At 24.1% G+C, this 23,490-nt stretch overlaps 4 protein-coding genes across 6 annotated transcripts in view; 2 read left to right on the forward strand and 2 right to left on the reverse strand.

Annotated features, from left to right (window-relative positions):
- Positions 1-134: 134 nt before the first annotated feature.
- LOC114122737 (splicing factor U2af 38 kDa subunit) lies at positions 135-5,753 on the reverse strand. The gene is made up of 7 exons (XM_027985489.2): positions 5,519-5,753; positions 5,260-5,347; positions 4,555-4,621; positions 1,474-1,556; positions 1,171-1,242; positions 852-985; positions 135-628 (listed from the first exon to the last, which is right to left on the reverse strand). Exons 1-7 carry the CDS (start codon positions 5,560-5,562, stop codon positions 388-390), a joined length of 729 nt encoding a protein of 242 aa, XP_027841290.2. The 5' UTR covers positions 5,563-5,753; the 3' UTR covers positions 135-387.
- Positions 5,754-5,888: 135 nt separating this feature from the next.
- Positions 5,889-11,272, forward strand: LOC114122735 (mRNA-capping enzyme). Its single transcript, XM_027985484.2, has 14 exons — positions 5,889-6,219; positions 6,336-6,547; positions 7,158-7,350; positions 7,412-7,523; positions 8,228-8,328; positions 8,423-8,525; positions 9,102-9,242; positions 9,667-9,768; positions 9,883-10,018; positions 10,097-10,222; positions 10,344-10,526; positions 10,597-10,697; positions 10,767-10,957; positions 11,022-11,272. The coding sequence occupies exons 1-14, from the start codon at positions 6,213-6,215 to the stop codon at positions 11,096-11,098; spliced, it is 1,785 nt and encodes a 594-aa protein (XP_027841285.2). The 5' UTR covers positions 5,889-6,212; the 3' UTR covers positions 11,099-11,272.
- A 1,702-nt stretch (positions 11,273-12,974) lies between these two features.
- LOC114122738 (39S ribosomal protein L41, mitochondrial) lies at positions 12,975-14,022 on the forward strand. Of its 2 annotated transcripts, none has more exons than XM_027985491.2 (4): positions 12,975-13,094; positions 13,246-13,416; positions 13,507-13,607; positions 13,685-14,022. In XM_027985491.2, exons 2-4 carry the CDS (start codon positions 13,260-13,262, stop codon positions 13,913-13,915), a joined length of 489 nt encoding a protein of 162 aa, XP_027841292.2. In that variant the 5' UTR covers positions 12,975-13,094; positions 13,246-13,259; the 3' UTR covers positions 13,916-14,022. The 2 variants fall into 2 exon arrangements, with proteins under 2 accessions (XP_027841292.2, XP_027841291.2); XM_027985490.2 differs by having other exon boundaries at positions 13,063-13,143.
- A 2,477-nt stretch (positions 14,023-16,499) lies between these two features.
- The window catches only part of LOC114122016 (serine/threonine-protein kinase SIK2-like), a 31,609-nt gene continuing 24,618 nt past the window's right edge, over positions 16,500-23,490 (reverse strand). Inside the window, exons 9-10 of one of the 2 annotated variants that reach the window (XM_050210831.1) lie at positions 17,802-17,957; positions 16,500-16,777 (exon numbers count right to left, since the gene is read on the reverse strand). In XM_050210831.1, coding sequence (XP_050066788.1) covers positions 17,823-17,957 — 135 coding nt within the window. In that variant the 3' untranslated portion in view covers positions 16,500-16,777; positions 17,802-17,822. Of the gene's footprint in view, positions 16,778-17,797; positions 17,958-23,490 lie in introns of both variants that reach the window. The other variant, XM_050210830.1, reaches the window with a different exon arrangement.

Below are 23,490 nucleotides of genomic sequence, written 5' to 3' on the forward strand. Positions count from 1 at the left end.
TATATAAACGTAATTAAAAAATGTAGAAATGATATAGATTTTTCCTTATTGTCAGTATTATAAAATTACAATTCATATAGCATTTAATTATTTTCAGAAAAAAAAATAATAAACCACTAGGCATTTATGACTAATTAAAATAAATAATGTATGATATATTGTATTAAATTGTAACACATAAAAACAGGGAAAAAAATTAATGCACTATTATCAGCTATTATAATTAATAGGTGAAAATAAACTACTTAGGTTATTAAGTTCTTAATTTTTTACTTCACCTTATTTATAAAATTAAAACACAAATTATATGAAAATATCAGTTATTGTTTTAAGGTGAACCATTCAACGTCAAAAAAAAAATAATTTGCTGCAATAAAAACATAATGATTAATATCTACGATCTCTACGGCCTCCTCCACCACCACCACCACCACCACCACCACCTCCACCTCCACGATGATGACCATGTCTAGGAGAAGGTGATCTGGTTCTACGAGTTCCAACATGATCACGTGAACGACTACGTGAACGATGTCTGCGTGACCGACGACTATAAAGATATTTACGCAATTCTCGTGATATTGGCTTCAAGTGCATGAAATTGCAAAATCCACTACGTGTACACTCTCTAGAAATCAAAAATCAAAAATATTTTATTAAAATTTAATACAAAACAAACATGTACAATAAATATTAAAACTAATTTTTAAAAATAATAAATGTTGAAAGTCTGCTCTATCTTTATTAAATTCTAAATAGTTTTTATGAATTCCAAAGTATTAAGTTATATTTGAATGTCAGTTATCATTATGAACTTCTTAGACTATTTTATTTATGGTATCTATCCTCACCCCATTTCATACTGACGACAACAAGCCTCTCTGAAATCTGTGACAGGGCTCAATTCAGCATAAACCGGACGTCCACCAAACCATCGGTTATTTAAATCATTAACAGCTGCTTCTGCATGTTCTTCTCGACGAAACTAATATTGTTAAAAAAATATATATATTTTTATACAAGATTAATGAATGCGATAAACTATTAACTATGTCATAGTTTAATCTTGTAATTTAGAAAAAAAAAAACAAAATAGTTTCATCAAAAAAATAATTGATATAGGAATAAAAATGAATAGGTATAATAGGTATATACATAAATATAATTTACCTTAATATAAACATTGCCAACAAGATGATCTCCTAAGTTGTCACAAACATTCATTTCTTCAATTTCACCATACTAAATATACAAACAATTAAATTTAATATAATAATGCATACCTATTAATAAAATAGGAACAATAATTTAAAATCGTTGTCTGAGATTATACAGTTATTTCAAGTAAAAAATAAAACGTCTAAAACTATATATGAACAATAACAAGAATATTAATTTTAACTTGAACTCTATGATATAGCTATCCTTATATCGAGTTTAAATCTAAAAAAGTTTAAAACCTAATATTTATACCTTGTCTTCACATTCTACAAAAACATCTTCAAAGAAATTATCATAATGTTCTTGCATTTCTTCATCAGTTACATTTGAAACCACTAAAATACAAAAAATAAATACTAGTTATAATATATATAATGTCGCATGCAGAAATCTATATACAATTCTCTATATTTTAAATTGTTTTTACATAATTTATTTGTTTATAATATCAAAACAAATATTTCTTTAAAAATCCCACTAAATTACTTATATAAAACCTTCATAACTAGATATTGAAAATTGTTTTAATAATAGGTATTATTTTAAGTGAATAGTAATATTTTTACAACAGATATTATTATTATAGATAAATATACAATAACTATATACTAATATATTATATTGAAACAAAATATTTCCATGATAAAATCATATTTTAAAAATTTTAAAAATATGTTATTGTACATTCAATATGGCTTACAGGAGGGGTTTATAGTAAAAACACCAAGTTATAAGAAACCAGATTTTTGATATTTTCTTATTTAAATTACATATCCGACTAGTAACTACTGTATTTTACACACATTTTAAATTTCAAAACTCTTATTATAAAATTATTATAAATTAGCTGAAAACATAAAATTAAATATTACTTTTTTAATTGTAGGCAATTTTCTTTTAATTTAAATTGATTTAAAAAAATATAAACATATAATTGAATAAATAGAAATGCGGTTCTAAACAAAATTATCATTAATATTATCATGTAAAACATGATAATTAATTCAGTATGACAATATTAATATATTAACATCTATTTTATTTTTTAAATTTAAGTTATAACTATAGTGTATTTCATTCATTGATAAAGCAAATATAATATAATTTAATAATTATACTAAAAGTATTATACCCCATCTTCATCTTAAATATTTAAGTGCATTATAAAATATTTAGCTGCCAAATGAATTTATTTAATTATAATCTAATATTTGTATAGGTAAGACATTTATCACAATTATGATAATATAATTGACTTTTACTAAATACTTATGTAAAAAGAAAAATTATGGAAGTTGCTTTAATCTATAGAAGGATAATAATCATGCTCAAGATACAGAAGTTCATACCTAACCCTATTAATCAGGAAGCTTTGGTAAGCTCACTGATGAGTAAAATTGAAAATGTAATGATAATTTTAAATTCTCTAAACATTTTAATTTTGGTCGCATGGTAAACCTACCAGCTACCATTTATTAATGTCCAGATATTCGATGATTATATTAATAGAAATCCTCAATTAAACAGTGGCTGTAATCATTTATGTTGATGGTTACAAAATACATGAAACAGATTTTATTTGTGATGGATAATCACTAGGGCCCAGATTTTTATGCATTTGCATGTTTTTTTAATAGTCCAAAACATTGCTAGGTAAGCTACAAGTTTGAATTTAAGTCAGTAGATCTGAAATGTAAAATTTTATTTTGCATATTTCGTCATTTTTTAACATGTACTGCATATTTCTGTATTTTAAAATTTTTTATTGCATACTTACGATTTTGTATTGTATTTATACGGGTTTTAAATGCATATATATGGTTTTTAATACATAATATGCAATATTTTGCTAATTTTAGTTAAAATAACGTAGGATTTACAGTTATATTTTTAGTCTGTATAATTTGATGAAGTCGTTTTCTTTTATCATTCGAAAATCTGAAAAAAACATTCGTAGTACAATGTAATGCGAATGCTTTGGGTATGTATTTATTTATGTTTAGTCACATCATTTATTTAATACAAATATTTTTAATATTAATTTTTCAGATTGAAATTAAAATATGTTCAAAAAACTTCAAAAAATATAATATAAAAAAATATCATTTTATGTAAATACCTATATAAAATATAATGTAAATAAAATACTTTTTTTATCGATTTATTTTTGCATACTTTTTATTTTAAAGGGCATATTCCTACAAAATAAGAGCATAAATGCATATTTTTGAGAGCATATTTCTTAAGTTTTTAGAACATATAAATCCGGGCCCTAATAATCACTATCTAAAATTAAACAAGAGTTGTTAAATGATATAATAAAACGATCAACTATCAAAAACTAATATTCTCAGTAATAAAATTAAAAAGATTTAAAAATTATAAAAATATATATATTTTTTTTTTTTTAATATTAAGGTATGTTAAAGGTGATCAAATTTTGGGGCAGATCTAAATTGAAACAAATAATTTACCATAGTATAACTCCATAGGTATTTAAAAAATAAAGATAACATCTATCAAATATCTTGAAGGAATAGTAAAACAACATATTTTGTTTATACTGGACAAAATTCCATATTGATGCAAACATCCATATTCACTCCTATAACAGACAACCTGAATTGATTTAGTAAAATTCATTAATTTTTCTATTCTTATTTTATATAAATAATGAACGAAAATGACTTTTAAAAAACTAATTTAAATTTTAAAAACACTGACGAGTCGTAGTCTTCAAGCTAGAGCAGAGTCTTCAAGCTACAAAGAGTACACTCTTTCAAGATATTTGACAACGACTGTAAACATAAAAGTAAAAAATTAAACCTAATAATTATTTAGTATAGCTAGACAATTTAATTAATATTTATTGAAAATGGATTATCTATTTATAATAATGGTACTTTATAAATTATAATTAAAATAATAACAAAAACATTTTCCATCACTTGATTTTATATTTTTTAAAAATTAAAAATAAATAAATGTTAATTATCTTATTATTAATAGTTAAGTATGTATTTGTATTATTCGTTCAAGAGAAAAACTATTTAAATTTTTTTTTAATTTGTCTACCCAAATAATTATGTTTTTAAATCAAAACTGATTTTTGAAACACAACCAATCAATAACATGATAATATATTAATATTATTCAAAGATATATACTATAACTAAATTATATTATCAATTTACTCAATCTGAATTTATAAAAACATATTGTTTTAAAATGTTATCATTTAAAGAATATTATACTATATTAATTTACTTAAAAAAGTAATATATTAATATTTCACTTAATAAACCTATGGCATTTCAGTTAATTATTACTTACAATGTGAACCATCAGCAGACTTTGCAGAATTTTGTGGATTAACGTAAAGATTTTGCAATAGTACAGTCTAAAAAACAAATATTCATTTAAAAAGTATTAACAATAAAATCATAAGTTATGTTAACAATAGTTAGATACTTATAATTATAACCAAATCACTAAAACATTTTAGTTTTTAAGAGTTAGAAGTAATTTTTTAGAAGTCCCTTTAAGATGTTTACTTGAAAGACCTAACCAATACATCTTCAGGTGCTTAAGATTTAAATTTGCATTTATAAAACTAAAGACCTGATCTACAATATTGCTGAATTAATTTAACACATAGCAGTCAACACAAAGGTTTACATACTTATTATATAAAATAGATAAATATATGAATGGAAACATATAGAGGCATGTTTGATGAAGGAACTCTTCTTTTAGTTGATGTAATCCAATTGAAAATTTTCATTTGGATTTTTAATATAACAACAAGGTTAACATTTTTCAACAAAAATATGTTTAAATAATTTTTAATATATAAAATTCACATAAAATAAATAATTTTCAATACCAATTAGGTATAAACTATGTACTTAAAAAGCAATATTTATATTTTTAAATGGGAACTTGATAATTATAATATCTAAGTACTTTTATTTTATTCTGAAATAATTTAGATTCTATCTTAAATATAGTTGAGAAAATATTCAAATGAAAACTCACCTGACTGAAAGTAGGTTTATTGTGTATTCTTGAACAGCGATCACCATGACGGCAAGCACCGATTTTAAAATAAAATGAACAGTTGACCCTAGAAGGAAAAAAAGGTTATAATTATAACCATGAGTAACTTGATGATTTAATTTCACAATAACTGCATACAAAAACAAATCGCTCTAATTTTTAAAATTAATTCTTAAATCGTATAGCAACAATAAATGTAACGACAACTGAACAAGCCAGTTGGTATTGTTTTGCTTACTTATCCTTTTCGGTACCAAATATAGATGCCAGATACTCGGCCATATTGATAGTTCGGTGTCCAAACACTCCAAACTAAGAAAATGTTAAAAAATCATAAATCATTAACAGGTCAAAACGCACGCCGGTTGCCGGACACTGGATAGCCGATTTGCTGAATTGTAGATTGCCATTTGCCGATTGGGAAAGAAGTTTGATTTTAACAAGTTTGTTGGTACAGAAGTTAGAACCGAAAAAATTAACGTCCGTATGAGAAAAAAACAGTCGGTACTCGAAACGTCATGGAACAGTAAAAAACTGTTTGTATCTTCGAAGAAGTAAACAAACGTCAGCGACCAACGTTATCAATATTTATCATTATTGATACTTGATATACGAAACGATTAAAGAGTAAAGACTTAAGACTTTCTTAAGAGTCAATGAATAAACAACTATTTTCGACATTTTTGTGATGAATCTTCTTTGACGTTCTTTACTGTTAAATGTGAAAATTATTTTGTGTTTTTTATCATTATTACGAATTACCATCATATTGCTATTCTGTTATTATTACGCTCAATGACTATAAAACGATTTCGTGCATTATTTATTAATTTATCATTTTAAATAAAACCAAATACTATGATTCATGTCGACGGATCACATTTAATTTGCATTAAACTGACCATTAAGAATTTGTGAAAAAAACAATAATTATGTCGGGTAGGTAATATAGTAAATACATATGAAAATATAACATTAGTAGAATAGCTTAAAATATCTAACACCAAAAAATTATTGTTTGTTAACCAAATTTATTGTAAACAAACAATTTGCAGGTTCAAAACGTTATGGATCTAGCTCTTCATATTCGTCACACAGTCCCCCTGTTCCTGAACGTTGGCTTAAATGTCCTCGTAAATCTTACACAACTATATCTGATAAATTTGTGGCCTTCAAAACACCATTGGATAACAAATATGATGATCAAATACCCATCCAGAATAGGTTCAATACAGAAATGTTGTTATCATCAATGAGTAATATGAAGGTATTGCTTAATATTGTTTAATTTTTATAAAAAAATTAATAAGAAACTCAGACCACGTCTTAAATTATAAAGTAGCATTGATATGTATAAGAATTATTTCATTAACTCACATATTTTATTATTACCATGTATATTATATATGAGTAATAACTTTAATAGTAATTCAACTATTTAAAAACAGTTGATTCTGTAATTTATTTATTATTTTTTTAATAATATAATATAATATACCAAGTATTATATCATTATTATTGATTAAAAAGTTAATTTCTAATTCTAAAACTATTTTGATTAAATCTCAACTTGTGTACAATTTTTTCAAAATATTTTTTGAGATACTAAAAAGGAGAAAAGTTTTTGTTTAATTTTTAAATATTAATTTAAAAAAACCTTTTCTGTCCCTTCTTATGTTTTATGTTACAATAATACATATTATCTATTGAATTGATAGCCATTAGATTTGCTAAGAATATAAAATATAGAATTTAAGAATGATTGAATTTTTCCAATAATGCAATAATATTACAACATATATTATATTACTATAATTGCTTATTTTATGTATAAGTATTATAAATAAATAATAGTATACCTATTAAATTGTTTTTAGGTGAGTATAGGTTTATGGATTGATCTGACAAAAACTAGTCGTTTCTATGATAAATCTGAAATTGAAGATTCTGGTTGTACTTATGTAAAAATTCCATGCGCTGGTCATGAACAACCACCTACACGAGAGCAAGCACAATTATTTGTAGATATTTGTTCAAAATTTATCGCAAAAAATCCATTGTTATCCATTGGTTAGTTGTAATTTATTAAATTATTTTTCTTTTACCTATAATAATCATTATTTATTTTTAGGTGTTCATTGCACTCATGGTTTTAATCGAACAGGATTTATGATAGCTACTTATTTAATAGAAACATTAGATTTTGATGTAACTAGTGCCTTAGCTCAATTTGCAGCAGCTAGGTAAAATATAATTTATACTACTTATTTCTGAAATTACTAAATTAACATATAGTGAACAGTAGAAAAATTAATACCTGGAAATAGAAAAATATTATTCGTATAATGTATATATTATGTATTTTTTTTTTGGAAATGTAACAATCATTTTTTAATATACTAGACTTAATGATTATTATTGGACTCAATAATTTCTATTAGGTTTGTTAATTAAATACTTCTGGTAGATTCTATTACTGGATTACTTCTCTCATCTTGTGCTTTTTATATTATTTTATGCTATGTATATTATAATGAATTGTCATTGATTTTACTTATTGTATGTAATTAATTACAAATTTTAAATTTCCTTAATAATAAAAAAAAAACATACATACATATAAAGATAAATAATTCAAAAACCAACTGATCAAATAAAGATTTTTGTTTGTTAAAAAAATGTCCTACTAAATATTTTATAATATCAAAAGGTTGGTTCTCATTTGAAATTATAAGTTTGTATTTCCACAGGACACTCCTTTAATAGTACCAAACATCTTTATAATTTAAAAATAAAGTCTAAACATATATTATAATTATATTTTTAAATATAAAAATTTTATATTTAAGTAAATTTTTTCTTATTCCCAAATAATATAATACCTAATGAGAGTTAGATGATAATCATAAATGTTTTTTTTCATAATTTTAAATTATGTTTATTTTAGACCTCCTGGAATTTACAAACAAGATTATATAGTTGAATTATTTCAACGATATTCAGATGAAGAACCTATACTAGCTCCAGAACTTCCAGATTGGTGTTTAGGTGCATATTTCTGATATTATATAGAAAATTTTGACTTTATTAATTTTATTTGTTCAAGTTGTAAATATATTATGGAAATAATTTATTGTTTCAGAATCAGAAGAAGATAATTATAATTCAAATAAGCATGAATCATCTTCGCGAAATAAACGTGAATTCAGGGATCAAGACTCTAAAGATAGAAGAGAACATGAACCGTAATATTTATTTGAATAATTTATAAAAAATTAACAATTCACCAAGCATACTCCAGTTTTCCCTTTAATTACTTGCCTTCATTCAAATTCTAATTTTTAGAAATTTAAATTTACTTAAAAATCATATTTTTACATACTTTTAATACTTCTAATAATTAAAAAAAAATATACTATAAGAATACAGACTTCTTTGTTTCTAACACAAATTATAATTAGTTGCTCATGAGTTATCAAACATGCTGTAATGAGGATACTTTAAAATTCATAATTTTAATAATTACAATGCAATATAATAAAGGCATACTTTATCTTCGCCAGTCATCATTTTACAAATCTTCTGTTGAGAATTATGTTGACTTCAAAAACATAACCTAATAAAATATGATCTACATTAATATAAAGAATATTTTAAATTAATCTTGTTTTTATCGTTTATTGTACTTATACAAGTTGTTCATCTTTGCTTTTAAACATAGATTTTGACAAAATTAGTGAAGTTATGATGAAAGTGAACATGCTTCGAGAATCTTAATATATATAGCAGTCATACTCATTTATTTATTTATTTATTTATAGTCCTAGTAAACGGTCAAGAAATGAGATGAATAATCGTAATCCTGTATTTATGGAAGGTGTATCTGGTGTTACTGCTATTTTTGATCAACCCAGATTAAGCAACATTCAAAGAAGAACTCAAGACTTGTGTAAATGGAAAAGGTAAAAATGCATACAAATGATAATATTAAATACTAATAAGAGATAGAAATGTTTAATATAAATAGAATATTTTTCTATTATATTTGATTATGCATAAATAAATAGTACTGTATAATCCAAGTATAGTGATTAATAAGTTTAAACAAAAAATATAATTGAAATAAAATAATTCATGTTTTAATATTATTTTATGAGTTTTTGAGAAATTGAAAACTATGTCAAATATTTCTGTTATTTTATGTTTATGTATACTTAACCAATATCTTGCACAATACTTGCATAATCATATTATGTCCAACAATTTATTTTATAATTGAATTTATAAAATATTATATTTTATTGAAATTTTTGATTATAATATATGTAATTTTATCAAATTATGTTGTTGTGTTATACTCAGTGTTTTATTTTGAAAATTGTTTAGATCTGGATTTCCTGGATCGCAGCCAGTGTCCATGGATATTCATAATATGAAATTATTACATACAAAACCTTACCGTGTTACATGGAAAGCTGATGGTACTAGGTAATATTATATCCAATTTTTTTTTTTTTATTTATTAATACCTTATTAAATAATAAAAAATAAGATAACTTGTATCATAATTTATAATTGTTTGAAATGTGTTATATTTTATAGGTACTTAATGTTTATCCAAGGTGAAAATGAGATATATTTTATTGATAGAGACAACAGTGTATTTGAAGTGGAGGGCTTGAAATTTTTACACCGAAAAAATCTAGATCATCATTTAAAAGACACTTTATTAGATGGCGTAAATAAATCTTAATCAAAATATTAATATTATACTTGTATGATTTAAATCTATATCCTCAAAATCTTAATGTTTTAGGAGATGATTATTGATAAAGTTGATGGCCAAAATATACCTCGCTATTTAGTATATGATGTAGTAGCATTTGAAGGTTTTGACGTTGGTAAACAACCATTTTATCCTAATAGATGTATGCTAATTGAAGTAAGTAATAATTATACAATTTTGTATAATAAAATATTAGTCAACTTCCATTTTAAAATTATTAAAGAAGTATGAATTAATTCATAAGAAATAGTTATTAAATAATACTGTTTATTTTTAGGTTGATATAATTAAACCTAGACATCAGGCTATCATGTGTGGTCGTTTAGACAAAACTCAAGAACCATTTAGTATTCGTTTGAAACAATTCTATGACATTAATGCTTCTGATAAATTGCTGGGAAATTTTAGTAAAAATTTATCTCATGAACCTGATGGTCTCATATTCCAACCATCAACTGACGTACTATTATATTTATCACATTTGGTAGCAATACATAAATTGCCAATAACTTATGTTTAATTTTACACAGCCTTATGTAGCTGGTACGTGCCCTGAAGTTTTGAAATGGAAACCATTGGAACTGAATTCTGTTGATTTTAAACTTAAAATTGTTACAGAAGGCGGAACTGGGTATTAATATTTTCTGTAATTTATATTAAAATAAATTGAAAATATACTAACAGATTTTATACGTTTTAGAATATTAGAATCGAAAGTTGGATATTTGTATGTAGGTGGTAAATCTGATCCTTTTGCCAGAATAAAATATAATAAAGAACTTAAAAACATGGATGGTAAAATAATTGAATGCAAATTTGAAAATGGAAATTGGAAATTTATGCGAGAGCGAACTGACAAATCGTTTCCAAATGCTCTCAAAACTGCAATAGGTATGCAATTATTAACATATTAATTAATTAATTTCTCAAAATTATTAACCAATTTTGTTTACAGCTATTTGCCATAGCATTGAAACACCTGTTACAAAAGAAATTCTTTTAAAGTATATACAACAAGCTCCTCGTAGATGATGATATACTATACATAAAAGCAAAAGTAATTGCTTAATGTTTCATAACAACTCAATTATGTATTTTATTCTATTTAGAATAACATTAATAAATTTATATTTTAATAAATATAAAGCTGAAATTTATGTTAAAACTCTTGTCCTTAAAATGAATAAATATCAAATGCATAATTAACTGAATTATTTTTTAAAATCATGTCCATCAAATTACATAACTAGAGATACTGCCATAGTTTACACCTCTCTCTAGATAATGTAGGTAAATCATTGTTTTTATTTTGTTGCAGTTTTTAAGGTAATTGGTATATAAGAATGCCAAATTAAACAAGAAAAAAACCTCAAGTAAGTAGCATAGAAATATTCAAATAGGTATACAATTTATTGTACTATAATATTATGATAATATATTTTAAATGCAAAGTTAAACTAAATTTAAACACAAATAACCATTATATTTTAATATGATTTATTATTAACTTTGTATGCATACCGTTGAAGTTGTAATTTCCATTTTTAATTTTTATAATTAATAATTATATTTATAAAGTTACAAGTATGATATTTAGGTAATAGTTTCGTCTTATAATGTAAAGAACACTATTAACATTTTTTTTTTAATTCAACCCCTAAGATAGTCAAAACTCAAAAGAGATTAAAATAAAAAAATATTATTTCTTGATCAGGCTTTTTTGAAGCTTTGCATAATGTATACTCTATAATAGTTTATATTTGGTAAAAACCACTCAGATGACTGTTAAAAATATGTGTAGTTTTCAACACTCCAACTGACATTAATTAATTTGTCACGGGCAATGCCATGTGGGATTATCGGGATCCCGGATCTGTTACCTATATTGGCTGTATTAGTATTGTATTTGTATATTATGATGTATGTTATGGTATAAGTACGAATAGGTACCAGTAAAATCTAAGATACACAAAATAGTTGGATCAAACCACAAATAATTTTTGTAGCTCAAACATTTGCAAACGAAATTTGGTAAATCTTAGGATAAATAACTAGCGTGGTAAAAATTGGAAATTTTTTATTTATAATGTAATATTTTTTCCCTTGCTCCAGCTCCATACTCGTATACAAAAAAAAAAATATTATTATAGTATATTAGCTTAGGACTGTTTGATTATTACAATTATTATTACCTACTTTTCATAAATTATTTTACAGTTTTTATAAAATTCGATTAATATATTAATTGAATTTCTTATTTATGAAATATTCAAATTTTCTATTATTATTAGTTATTAATCAAGTAATCGAATTTTTCAAATAATCAAGTATTCAAGCCGATTAATCGTTGTTTTGGATGTTTGAATGAAATTCTATTTTTAGTACATACGAATTAATTTATCCATAATAAAAAAAATCGATTAATCGGATAATTAGCAATAAAAAAAAATTGATTTTAGGTTTGAATATTCATTTTTGAGATTAAAACGTGAAATTTATAATCGAGTGGTAAAAAAATCATTGAACAACCCAATATTAACTTCTATACCTAATAGTTTAAAAACACACATTTATATTATTATTTATAGTTATGTAGTGAATTTCATTATTAAAATTATTAGGTACGCTCTGTATACTGCACTATTACGGTAATTTTCATTTCTAGACTGTATGAACCACTAAGTCACTTTAGAACTTGAGAACTTTATTTAAAATGGTGTTATATCGCACGAAAAGTGAGAAAAACTCTTTTAACATAATTGTTGAAAAATATGGTGTATTATTGAATGAAGTTAAGGGAAAAAATATATCATAATTGTTAAAAAATGTCAAACATTCTCAGATTGCAGTCGGAAAAATCTAAAATTTATTTGTAAATCATAATTCATAGGTTTACCGGTATTCGTACTTTTAGTTTTTACCGGGGACTATACAAAAGGTTATATAATATTATTTATATTACATCCTTGAAAACCGATGAAGATAAGCCGGTTCCTGATAATGTTTACTGATAATTGATAATAACTAAGTAAGTGTTAAATTTTAATATACTCAATTAGTTATTATTTTTGACTGTTGTAAGTAGAAAAAATTAAAATATTTAAAATATTCTTGTCTATGACTATTGTCTTAAATATTTAAAACTATTCGGCATTAAACATAGAACTTTCATTTTTCAGAAGTACTTTTCAAAATGTCTCTCCCGGCGAAAACTTTTTTTAGATCATTTTCCACATGCAATATACGATACGGAAAGAGAAATTTCAAAAATTTTATACTGTATAATCGAGGAACAAATCAGTTTAGAAAACAACAAGAAGAAAACCCAAATAAAGATTTTCAAATTACTGGTATTTAATCAAATCAAATTAATTGTTTTATATACGTTTGAATTATATTCGCCATAATTTAAGTAACTGATGTTGTTGTCTAAAAATCAGATTATGGAATACGAGATACCACTGTCAGAGTTGGTCGCAAATTTATAACTATCCAAGAAAAAATTCCAGATATTATTGTTCCGGATTTGGATGATTTCAATGTAAGTATTTGAATATGGTCATGGGTTAGAGTTGATGGAGAATAATACTATAATACATGTTATGATTTTGATTTCAGTTGAAACCATATGTATCCTATAGAGCTCCTGAAATTACTCAATCTGAATTTACAGCAAAAGATTTATTCAATGCTGTTTATCGCAAAAAGATTGTTGACGACTTTAAGAACAATAAGCTGAAAGAAAACTTTGACCCCATTGAACCCAATGAGGAAGAATCATTAACACCTGAACAAGCTAAACTAAAAGCGAGGCAAACAGGCAGTGATATGTTCTCACAAGGCAGATAAATTAAAATCCTTTGTTTATTGGTAGATTTTTGTACACATGTTGTTTTCTATTTATTAAAAGTTTAGTTGTAATATAGTTTTATACTATATATACCAATAATGATCAATTGTTGAACTAAATTTTTTTTCAAATATCTTGATCGATGAATTGACTCACAGTTTTTAAATTTGCTTTGTATGAATACATTGGTTGAAGGATACTTATCAAAAGAAAACTTTATTTTATTCAACACGTAAACGTTTAAATCGCTTAAATATTTGTGTAGATTTAAATGTTTTTATTAAAAAATGTTCAATGATTATTATACTTGGTCTTAAACTAAAATTTAAAGGAATCTTATGTCTTTGAAATACTCAGTTTTGTGTAAAAACTGGTAAATATTTTAATTTTTTTATAGTTATAATGATTTTTTTTTTTTTTTTTTTTAAAAAATTGAAAATGATACCATTTTGACTTAACATAAAGTCATTGTATATTATTAATTATCAAATTGATTTTTTTTTATATGTTATGTCTATTTTAAACTCACTAACTCTGACTATGTTAAGACATTGATTAACTAATTGTATATTTAGTTCATGATTAAGGTCACATACTCACATCACTTCACATATTATAACGAGAAGCTTATTTATAATAGCTTTTATTAAATAATTCTTCTCCATTATTCGAGTGCAGTATGGCTGCTGACTAGTTCTCTAAATGTCTTAGGTATACCGTATAAGTATTTACATTTCTAGTAAATCATATAAAAAAAAATCAAAAATCGTTGGTCATAATTTTTTTTTATAAGCGCTTATAGTTTAAAATGTTATGATATATGTCATAATTGTGAACATTTGCAAGTAATTTTGTAGTTGAAAAATCATAAAATTTTTCGTGTTCATTTCTAAGGTTAAAAAATTCAACACTATGTTTTTCATAAGTTTCCTTCAAATAACTAGAGAAAACTCGAATCATCATTATAGGAAAAATGTTATGAACATTTGAATTTTATATTTTTACGAAATCGTGCAACGATAACGATTTTAAATATTTATTATTATCCGAATAGTATAAATCGTAGATACTTGAAAATTTCATTAATTATTAAGATTGGCATTTTCTTTACATGATTTAATTTTCAAAATATTTCGCTTATTTTAATGCTATTTATAGGCATTTATAATTGTTATAACTAATATTTAATTACACTAAACATTAAGATTAGGGGGATAGAGCCCCCCACTTTTGTATTTTAGTAAATTTTGAAATTCCTCCCCATTGAAAAGTCCTGAGAATGCCACTGTAAATAGGTAGGTACTTTTATACCAACCTTAAGTTGCATAGGTACAATTTAATTTAATTTAAAACAAAAACAGTAAAAATTAAAAAAGGTGGTCAAGTGGGTAACGATTTGCTTTACAGTAGATATTGAGTGGACCTCAGACATAGAGTAGATCATTATAATAGATGTCTTAAATTTTAATAAAATGATATATATCATAATTGTATACGAAAAACGGTTCTGAACGCAGATTATTTGTCAACCTAGGATATATTTTCCAGTTGATGGTGAAAAAGTGTTTTTTTGTTTTAATGACCTGAAAACTTCAAAATTAAATCATACACAGAAAACGGAAGTCTAAAATTAACCGATGAAAGTTTCAAGTATATCAACGAGTTACACTTTCTGAATAATAACAAATACCTATTTAAAATCGTTATCGTTTTGCGATTTCGTAAAAATTTAAAATTTAGATGCTCATAAGCCATAACATTTTTTCCTATAATGATGTTCGAGTTTTCTTTATAGTTACTTGAAAGAAAACATTGTGTTGAATTTTTTAACCTTATAGATATAATGATATAAATACTAAAAAATTATTTGTAAATTTTTCCGATTTTGACAAATTTTATAACAATTTGAAATTAAAACGATAATAAAAAAAATTATGACTACCTAACGATTTTTGATTTTTTTTAACTACAATAAGAACAACTCATAAGAACCTTTATATTAAATTTTAAAGATTTTAACATTTTCTTATCGATATTTCAAAAAAAATTAAAAATTTCAGTTGTCTATAAATATCTCAAAAAAAGCCAGAATATTTTGAAAATTTAACCATATATAGATAACACTAATTTAAACATTTGGTGAACATTTCAAGTTTCTACAGTGATTTGTTTTTGAGTTACAACAAAATAAAAAATCGATTTTGTCAAAAATTGGTTTTGCGTAAAAATGTCTATTTTTCCAGATGCTTTTGAAAACTCCTAGACATTTTTGTCGTTGGACCTCTATAATGCACTTAGGGTATTCAATTTCCCACCGGAAACCATCACTAAAATTTAAAATTTAAGTATTATTTATGCGTACGTGTATCACAATTCAAATTTCCTATAGGAAAATATTCACTAGGTGTTGACCATATGATTCGTCAAATCGAATGCGCTACACAGTAGGTAGTTAAGTTACCCAAACCCATGTCTAAAAAAATAATATAATATTCTAATCAAATATAGGTAATATACCTAAGTATGTGATTCACATGCCCGAGTGAACTATATGACTTACAAGGTACTTTAAAACGTCATAAATTGATAGGTACGATTAAAAACCATTTATTTCACAAATTTGGGATTGTTTCGATTACAAATATACTCGTCGGTGAAGTCTAAAATGTACTTAAAACAAAAACATATTTATATATAAAAAAAAAAATAAAAACAATAACCAACACAAATATGTCTAATATAGTAATAAAAACTTGATGTCTCGTCTAATGAATGTTGAGTACTTGAGTGTGTGTTGTATAAAATATACTTAAACTTAATATCTGTGTGATAATTATTTTGTTCGCGTACGTATTTGGGATCTGAAAAAAAAATATAACATATACATAAATATCCTGCAGTATATCTAAAACACTACGGCAAGGAAACCGCAATATACGCAAATAGTCATAACTCATAACACTCATAACTCATAATTAAGTAGCGAGTGGGTATACAATAATACACAAAATAATATCCAGCATGTTAAATAATATAAAGGTAACAATTTTGAATGCATGAGTGGATCATGCATGACCCTGAATTTAATTATTGATTTTTACCCCCCTTTATGACTTCAGGTTTGAGTCTTATACATTTTTTTAGAAAACTTTGACTTAAAGTTTTATTTTTATTTTAAAAGTTGACTTATTGAAGAAGTTTCAATTTATATTTTATACATGTTGTACATTTATTTTATCGTATTTTATAACAGTTTTTCTACAATTTTACAAAGTTTCTTATGAGATTTCGTATTTATTACGACATTGCCTTAGTGAAAAAAATATACGAAATCACACAAAATTTAAAATAGTAGATTAGACTGTTAAAAAAAAATTACGATAAATTCATCATGCATAAATCAACATTTTAACTCTTAAATAAGTCTCAATGAATCAAAAGCTATTTAAAAATGTTATCTAATTTACATTTTAACTTAAAAATGTGAAATGCAATAAAAAAAAAAATATGTCACTCATTCGTTGAATTTATTTTAAAAATAAACTTTTTTAGTATTAATAGTCCTTAATGCGGTAAAAAAACTCCAAATAAAATTTAGAGTTAATCATTTTGAATATTTCGTGTTTCCTTTGTCATCAAACACACTGCATAAATCGTAAATACAAATTTATAAAAAAGACTAAAATATTATAGAATCGCTAGATAATAATATAAATACTAGTCAGTCGTCTAATATTAATAAGACTCAAAAATCATTGATTTAATTTTTGATTTTAAGTCGTACCTACTGCACAGTGCATAGTATTTACAATTCGATGTAGGTATATAGAGAATAGAAACAGCAAATATTAAATTCCTGTATCAATACATATTATACGCACCTACCAAACTTGACAGAACGTGAACTTAACCGGATTCCATTTGTTCTCCAAGTTCCGAAATAGTGTTTTCCGACAGCGATTGTAATCTTGGCGATGTCCACATCACGTCGTTAGCCGCCAACAAAGAACTGCCCATTGGCACGTTTACCGTACTGCTGAGCTATAAAACACATTGGAAATTACAAATTTAAACTTATAACATAACTTCTACAATATATTAGTATTACATTATTATATATAGTAATATAGTATATAATGTGCACCGGTATTGGATAATTCGGTTTTATGTAATATACATTACATTGTGAATGCTTCTTGTTGACACTACCAAAGTATGTATTATTTAAACTACTATGTAGATCATTCATAAAATTAAAAATAAAAGTATGAAAGTTTTATGATAGGTACCTATGTCCTATATACATATACCTATGCAAGGCTGGGCATTAACGAATTAAAAGTTAAAATTAAGTTAAAACGTTAAGCTAATTAACTAGTTACTTTTTTTTGAAATTAACTTTTAACTTAATAAGTTACTTTTTTTTTAATATAAACGTGTTAACTTAAAGTTAATTATATTCAAAAATATTTAAAATAAGTTAATTTTCGTCCAAAGAATAATGCAAATTTTTGAATGATATTTTTAGGAAAGTAGGTGTTTTTGATAGCTAATTAATATTTTGATATATCATTTTAAATTTCTCCAGTAATTTTCTTGAGCGTAAAGAAAAACTATGTAATAAATATTATTATGTGTCTGGAATTTTTTATGTTGCAAATTAGAAAATTTTAACTTTAAATTAAATTAAGTTACTTATTTTTCAAAGTTAACGTTTAACTCAACGAGTTAACGAAAAAAAATATGAGTAACTTTTAACTTAACTTAACTTTATTATTTTAAAATAACTTAACTTAACGAGTTAAAAAAAATTGTTAACTTGTCCAGCTTTGCATGTATATATGTATACAATATACACATATATATATATTATATTATTTCATTTTGATATAGCCGAATAATTAAAATACAATTTTTTTTTTGTAAATTAATAATATTATTTAGCTACCTAGGTAGGTATATTATTTCTCCCAATAATTTTTAATTTCATTTTAAAACTAATCTTGCTAATCAAAATTTGATCACGTTTTACTTCTGAAATATAGCCTACTGTACGTATATTATGTACAAATATAATAATTTGTATGAATTTAAAATAAATTGCCAAAAAATAAACAATGATTATTATGTTATATATTATATAATTATATAAATGTATAATTTGAAACTTATATCATTGTTTTAATGACGTGGAATAAGAACGTAGGTATACTACGTCGAAAAAGCATCGTAGGTATTAGACTGTCAAAAGTTTATTCGCAATAATCATGATTCATAATATAATTTATTATACGGTCTGAATAAAACCTACTCGAGTGATAAAATATATGTCATAGGTACCTACTATCGCCTTTATTGTGCATTTGTGTATACGCCTCAATCATTATTGTTTATCATTATGATTATTATTATTGTCGCGCGTGACATCCAGTGTCCAAAATAATATTATCTACTTGTGTGTGAGTACAGGACTATATTTATAGCGGGGTGGGGAGAAGGTCACAAAATGGGTTATTTTTTAAGTTAGGTTTATGTACATAATGTATCTACTATAAAACATATACTATATTATTAATTTAGCTTGTAAATATTAAATACCTAACTGTATTTCAAAGTAATCAGGATTTAATACAGGATATTAATTATTTTAATTATATTATATAAATCAAATTTGTAAATATACATATATGCGATGGAAAATGGGACCATTCGCACTGTCTCCATATTCCTAAATCTGCCATTGTGTCAGCCGTCAAGTAAATCATACTTCAATGTCCGATCAATAATATACAATCAACTAAAAAGGCTACTTCCTACCTATATGCTTTGTATTATAATTAGCTATACTAGACTAAACTTATTTACTAGTACTTACTAGTAATAACGTACTACTGTTTATTTTAAATTATAAAGAATTATTATTATAATGTGTTGATAATTAACAAAATATTTAATTTAACATAATAGATACCGCATGCGAGGTGTAGCTAGTCATCGGTATGGCGAGCACACATAATTCATAAATCATAATTAATAATATGCAGAAGTGTTGATTTGATCCATGTACACAATAATAAAATTGTTATGTCTATGGTTTGATTTTGCGATAAAATATAATAAATATATTGAAGATTATAAACGAAAAATGATATTATTAAAAACAAGAAAACCAAATTTTAATTTATTATTAATTTATCAATAGTGATATCCATATGAAACAAATATAAATTTATATCATTAAATTATTACTAACTATACTATATCATAATATCACCAACTACCTTAATTTTACAACATGAAATTGCAGTTGAAAAGTTTTTAACATTACGTGTTCTATTATTACGAATAATCGTAACATAGTTCTTATTTTTTATTCGTTTTGTAATATTTGAAAATAGTTTTTTGTCGTTTTCATTGCAATTGCCATTACCTATAATGAGATAACTTAGCCGCATCAGCATATACGACCAGTACCTACAGTCCAATCTAATTTCCAAATTAGAGTCCAAACTGCAGTTGAATGTGTGTTGCCGTACCAATATACTATATAGGTAATGTAAAAAAGCGATTTCCGCATGGAAAATGCTAACAAAATGTATATGTTAATGTTAAATGTTTATATAATAATATTATATAACCTGCTGATACAGTATTTACTTATATAGTATTATATACTATACTAAAATAAATTAAAACTCTCAACTTTAAAGATTAGGCATTATAGTATTGGACATTATTTCTGCAAAAATTAGGTAACAATATTATAATACCTAATTGGATAAAACAACTACCTATTATTATAATTATAGGTAAATACCTACAACAAAAGTTATTCAAGTACCTAAAATTAATTAACTTTATTTATATTTTTATTTTTATAATGAATAGGTAATAATAGGTAATTAAGATGCGTCCTTTATTTTTGATTTTTTCCATCTATCCGTTGAAAAATCAACCTTATAAGTTTTCAAATATAACCCACAGGACCATATCTACCTATTACCTATACTACATTACTACAGTTTTCTATAATATTCAACGACCTTGCTCAATACCAACACACTTATACTAAATCAAATACTAAATACTTTGACCCTAAATATCATATTATAAACAGTAATGACAAATATTGTACAAGCAATTTGTCTATAATTATTAGATATTGTAAATAATATAATTATATGAATGTTCAAATATTTATCTTTTTTTTAAAACTTAATTTACCTAATAGTAAGTAATTACCTACCAATAAAGAAATGACAAATACGTATAAACTTGTAAATTATAAAAATAGGGTGTAATAAATTATTTTATGTCTTATAACATTTAAATAATAAAATAATTTATTACAAGGAAAGCCTATTTTTATAATTTACTTGGTCATTATGCTTTTATAGTTGTATAAGTTGTACTAGGTATTTAATAATTTACAAGTTTAGATGATGAATACAATCATACAAAATAAATAAATACAACGAGTTATAATTTTAGTCTATTAAATTACTAAAGGCTTAATGTCTTTAAGGTATATTTTGTAAAGATAATATAAAATATAATAATACATGCATGAATGTAATTTATTAAAAGTGCAGTAATTTGAAATTATTATTGTTTAATATTGTTGCGAGAAGAAATAGAGTTTAATATTATGTGGTTGTTGATTTAATTAAAACAATTATTTTTAGTCATAACAGTCATAACACAATTATTTACAAACTATATATTGCCACCTAAGAGTTTAATTTAAAATATAAATAAAAATAAATAAATTACTTTAAATACCTTCGCATGAATATATTCTATTAGTTATAAAAGTATTATCTACAAAATTTTACCCCACCACTTTAAATAAACGAAACCCTAGCTGTGTAATGTAAATATATACGAGTAAAAACTTATCTATTTTAAACATTTAATCTCACTATAAAAGCGTTGTTTGTTTTTTAAAATTATACCTACATTTTTGTTTTAGATTATTGGATTAAACATAAGTCATGAGTCATGAGCCATGGCGATGAGTTAGATCAATTTTCCAATTTCAACATTAAAAGGTCACCTATAATGTTTTGCATGAAATCAACTATTAAAAAAAAAAAAACATTTTTTAGTAGTTTTCTTGATTTGCTAATCTTGAAAATGATATGGATGGATAATGATATTCACCTATCAATGTTCAATGTGTAATGTGTATATTTAGTGAAAAATACACGTGTATGAAATTTTAAAATATTTATTAGTAAAAAAAATATTTACAATAAGGATATATTTTAATTAACTCGTTAAAAAGTTACTATTCCACTTTTTCAATTTAAATGTCTAGACCTCTAGACATTACCTAGAAATTGAAACATTTATTATTGTAAACGTAAACAATCAAGCATTTTTGTATTAGTATCATTGTGTGTTAATGTACAATTAAATGGTTAATTAGCTATAAATGTTAGCTTTTTAAATACCGTTAATATTTAAAGATAGGTTCAACACATATATTGGAATAATACCTAATTATGGTACAGTCGGAACAAAATTTCGGTCAAGGTTCCTCATTTTTTTCTTTATTTAATATATTTAAATGTATAATATATTTTTCAATAATTAAAAGTTTGTAAAAAGTAGATAGGTATTATTTATACAGCTAATAAAAAATATCAAATTTAAAAAAATATTACTCAATTTTTAGAATACTGAATATATTTTAATAAAATCTTAGTCTGTTAATAATAGTTGATAATTTAATTGTAATGACCATCGGTCAATCATTATGTACTTATCACAAACATTATTTAATTTTTAAGTGTCTTTAATTATTTTTTTTTTATGTAATATATAATAAAATGAAAAACAAACGAATCAATATATGTTATAATCACGTGATTCGTTATCTGAGTTCACATGACATAGTCCGTTAACCTCCTAACTCTAATAAGTAAGTTTATTTACTACTTTGATCTATGTAGGAATGCAATTTACTATTTAGACAATTAGGAGCTTTCAAATAAAACTAACCAAAATACATAGCTTTTAACATTTTACTATAAAATAATATGCTTTAATATTTTCAAAAGTAATTAAAATTTATCTTTTTTATTATGTAAATGATAGCTATATCTTTTATAAGTTTATAGAATGTTATATCTTGGTACCAAATATGTACACCATAAGTCTATTAATAATACATACGGAAGTGTTATTTATTTATAGCGCAATTTTTATAAAATCATTTCAAATTGTTATAATATATGCATAACATTGAGAGTTATAAAAAATTATCCATTTCCGCGTCTACTTCAATAATTTTAAATATAAATGTCAGATACGCAGTCTAGCAGCCTCATTAAGTATTGAGTAAGAAATAAATATTTTCTAAAATCATACTCAGCGGATAAGATGAGTGAATAATATAGGTACCTATTCCCTGAAATTGTCGACAACATATAAGGATTAATCCCACTGCACACGCGTCATGACCTCTGGAGAGTCAATGTATAATATATTTTATCATATTGTTTAATGTAGAATGACCTGATTTTATTTCAGATAACTTTTTAAAACTAATAATATATTAATAAAATGA

This window comes from Aphis gossypii, chromosome 1, assembly GCF_020184175.1.
Source record: "Aphis gossypii isolate Hap1 chromosome 1, ASM2018417v2, whole genome shotgun sequence".
Lineage (NCBI taxonomy): Eukaryota > Metazoa > Arthropoda > Insecta > Hemiptera > Aphididae > Aphis > Aphis gossypii.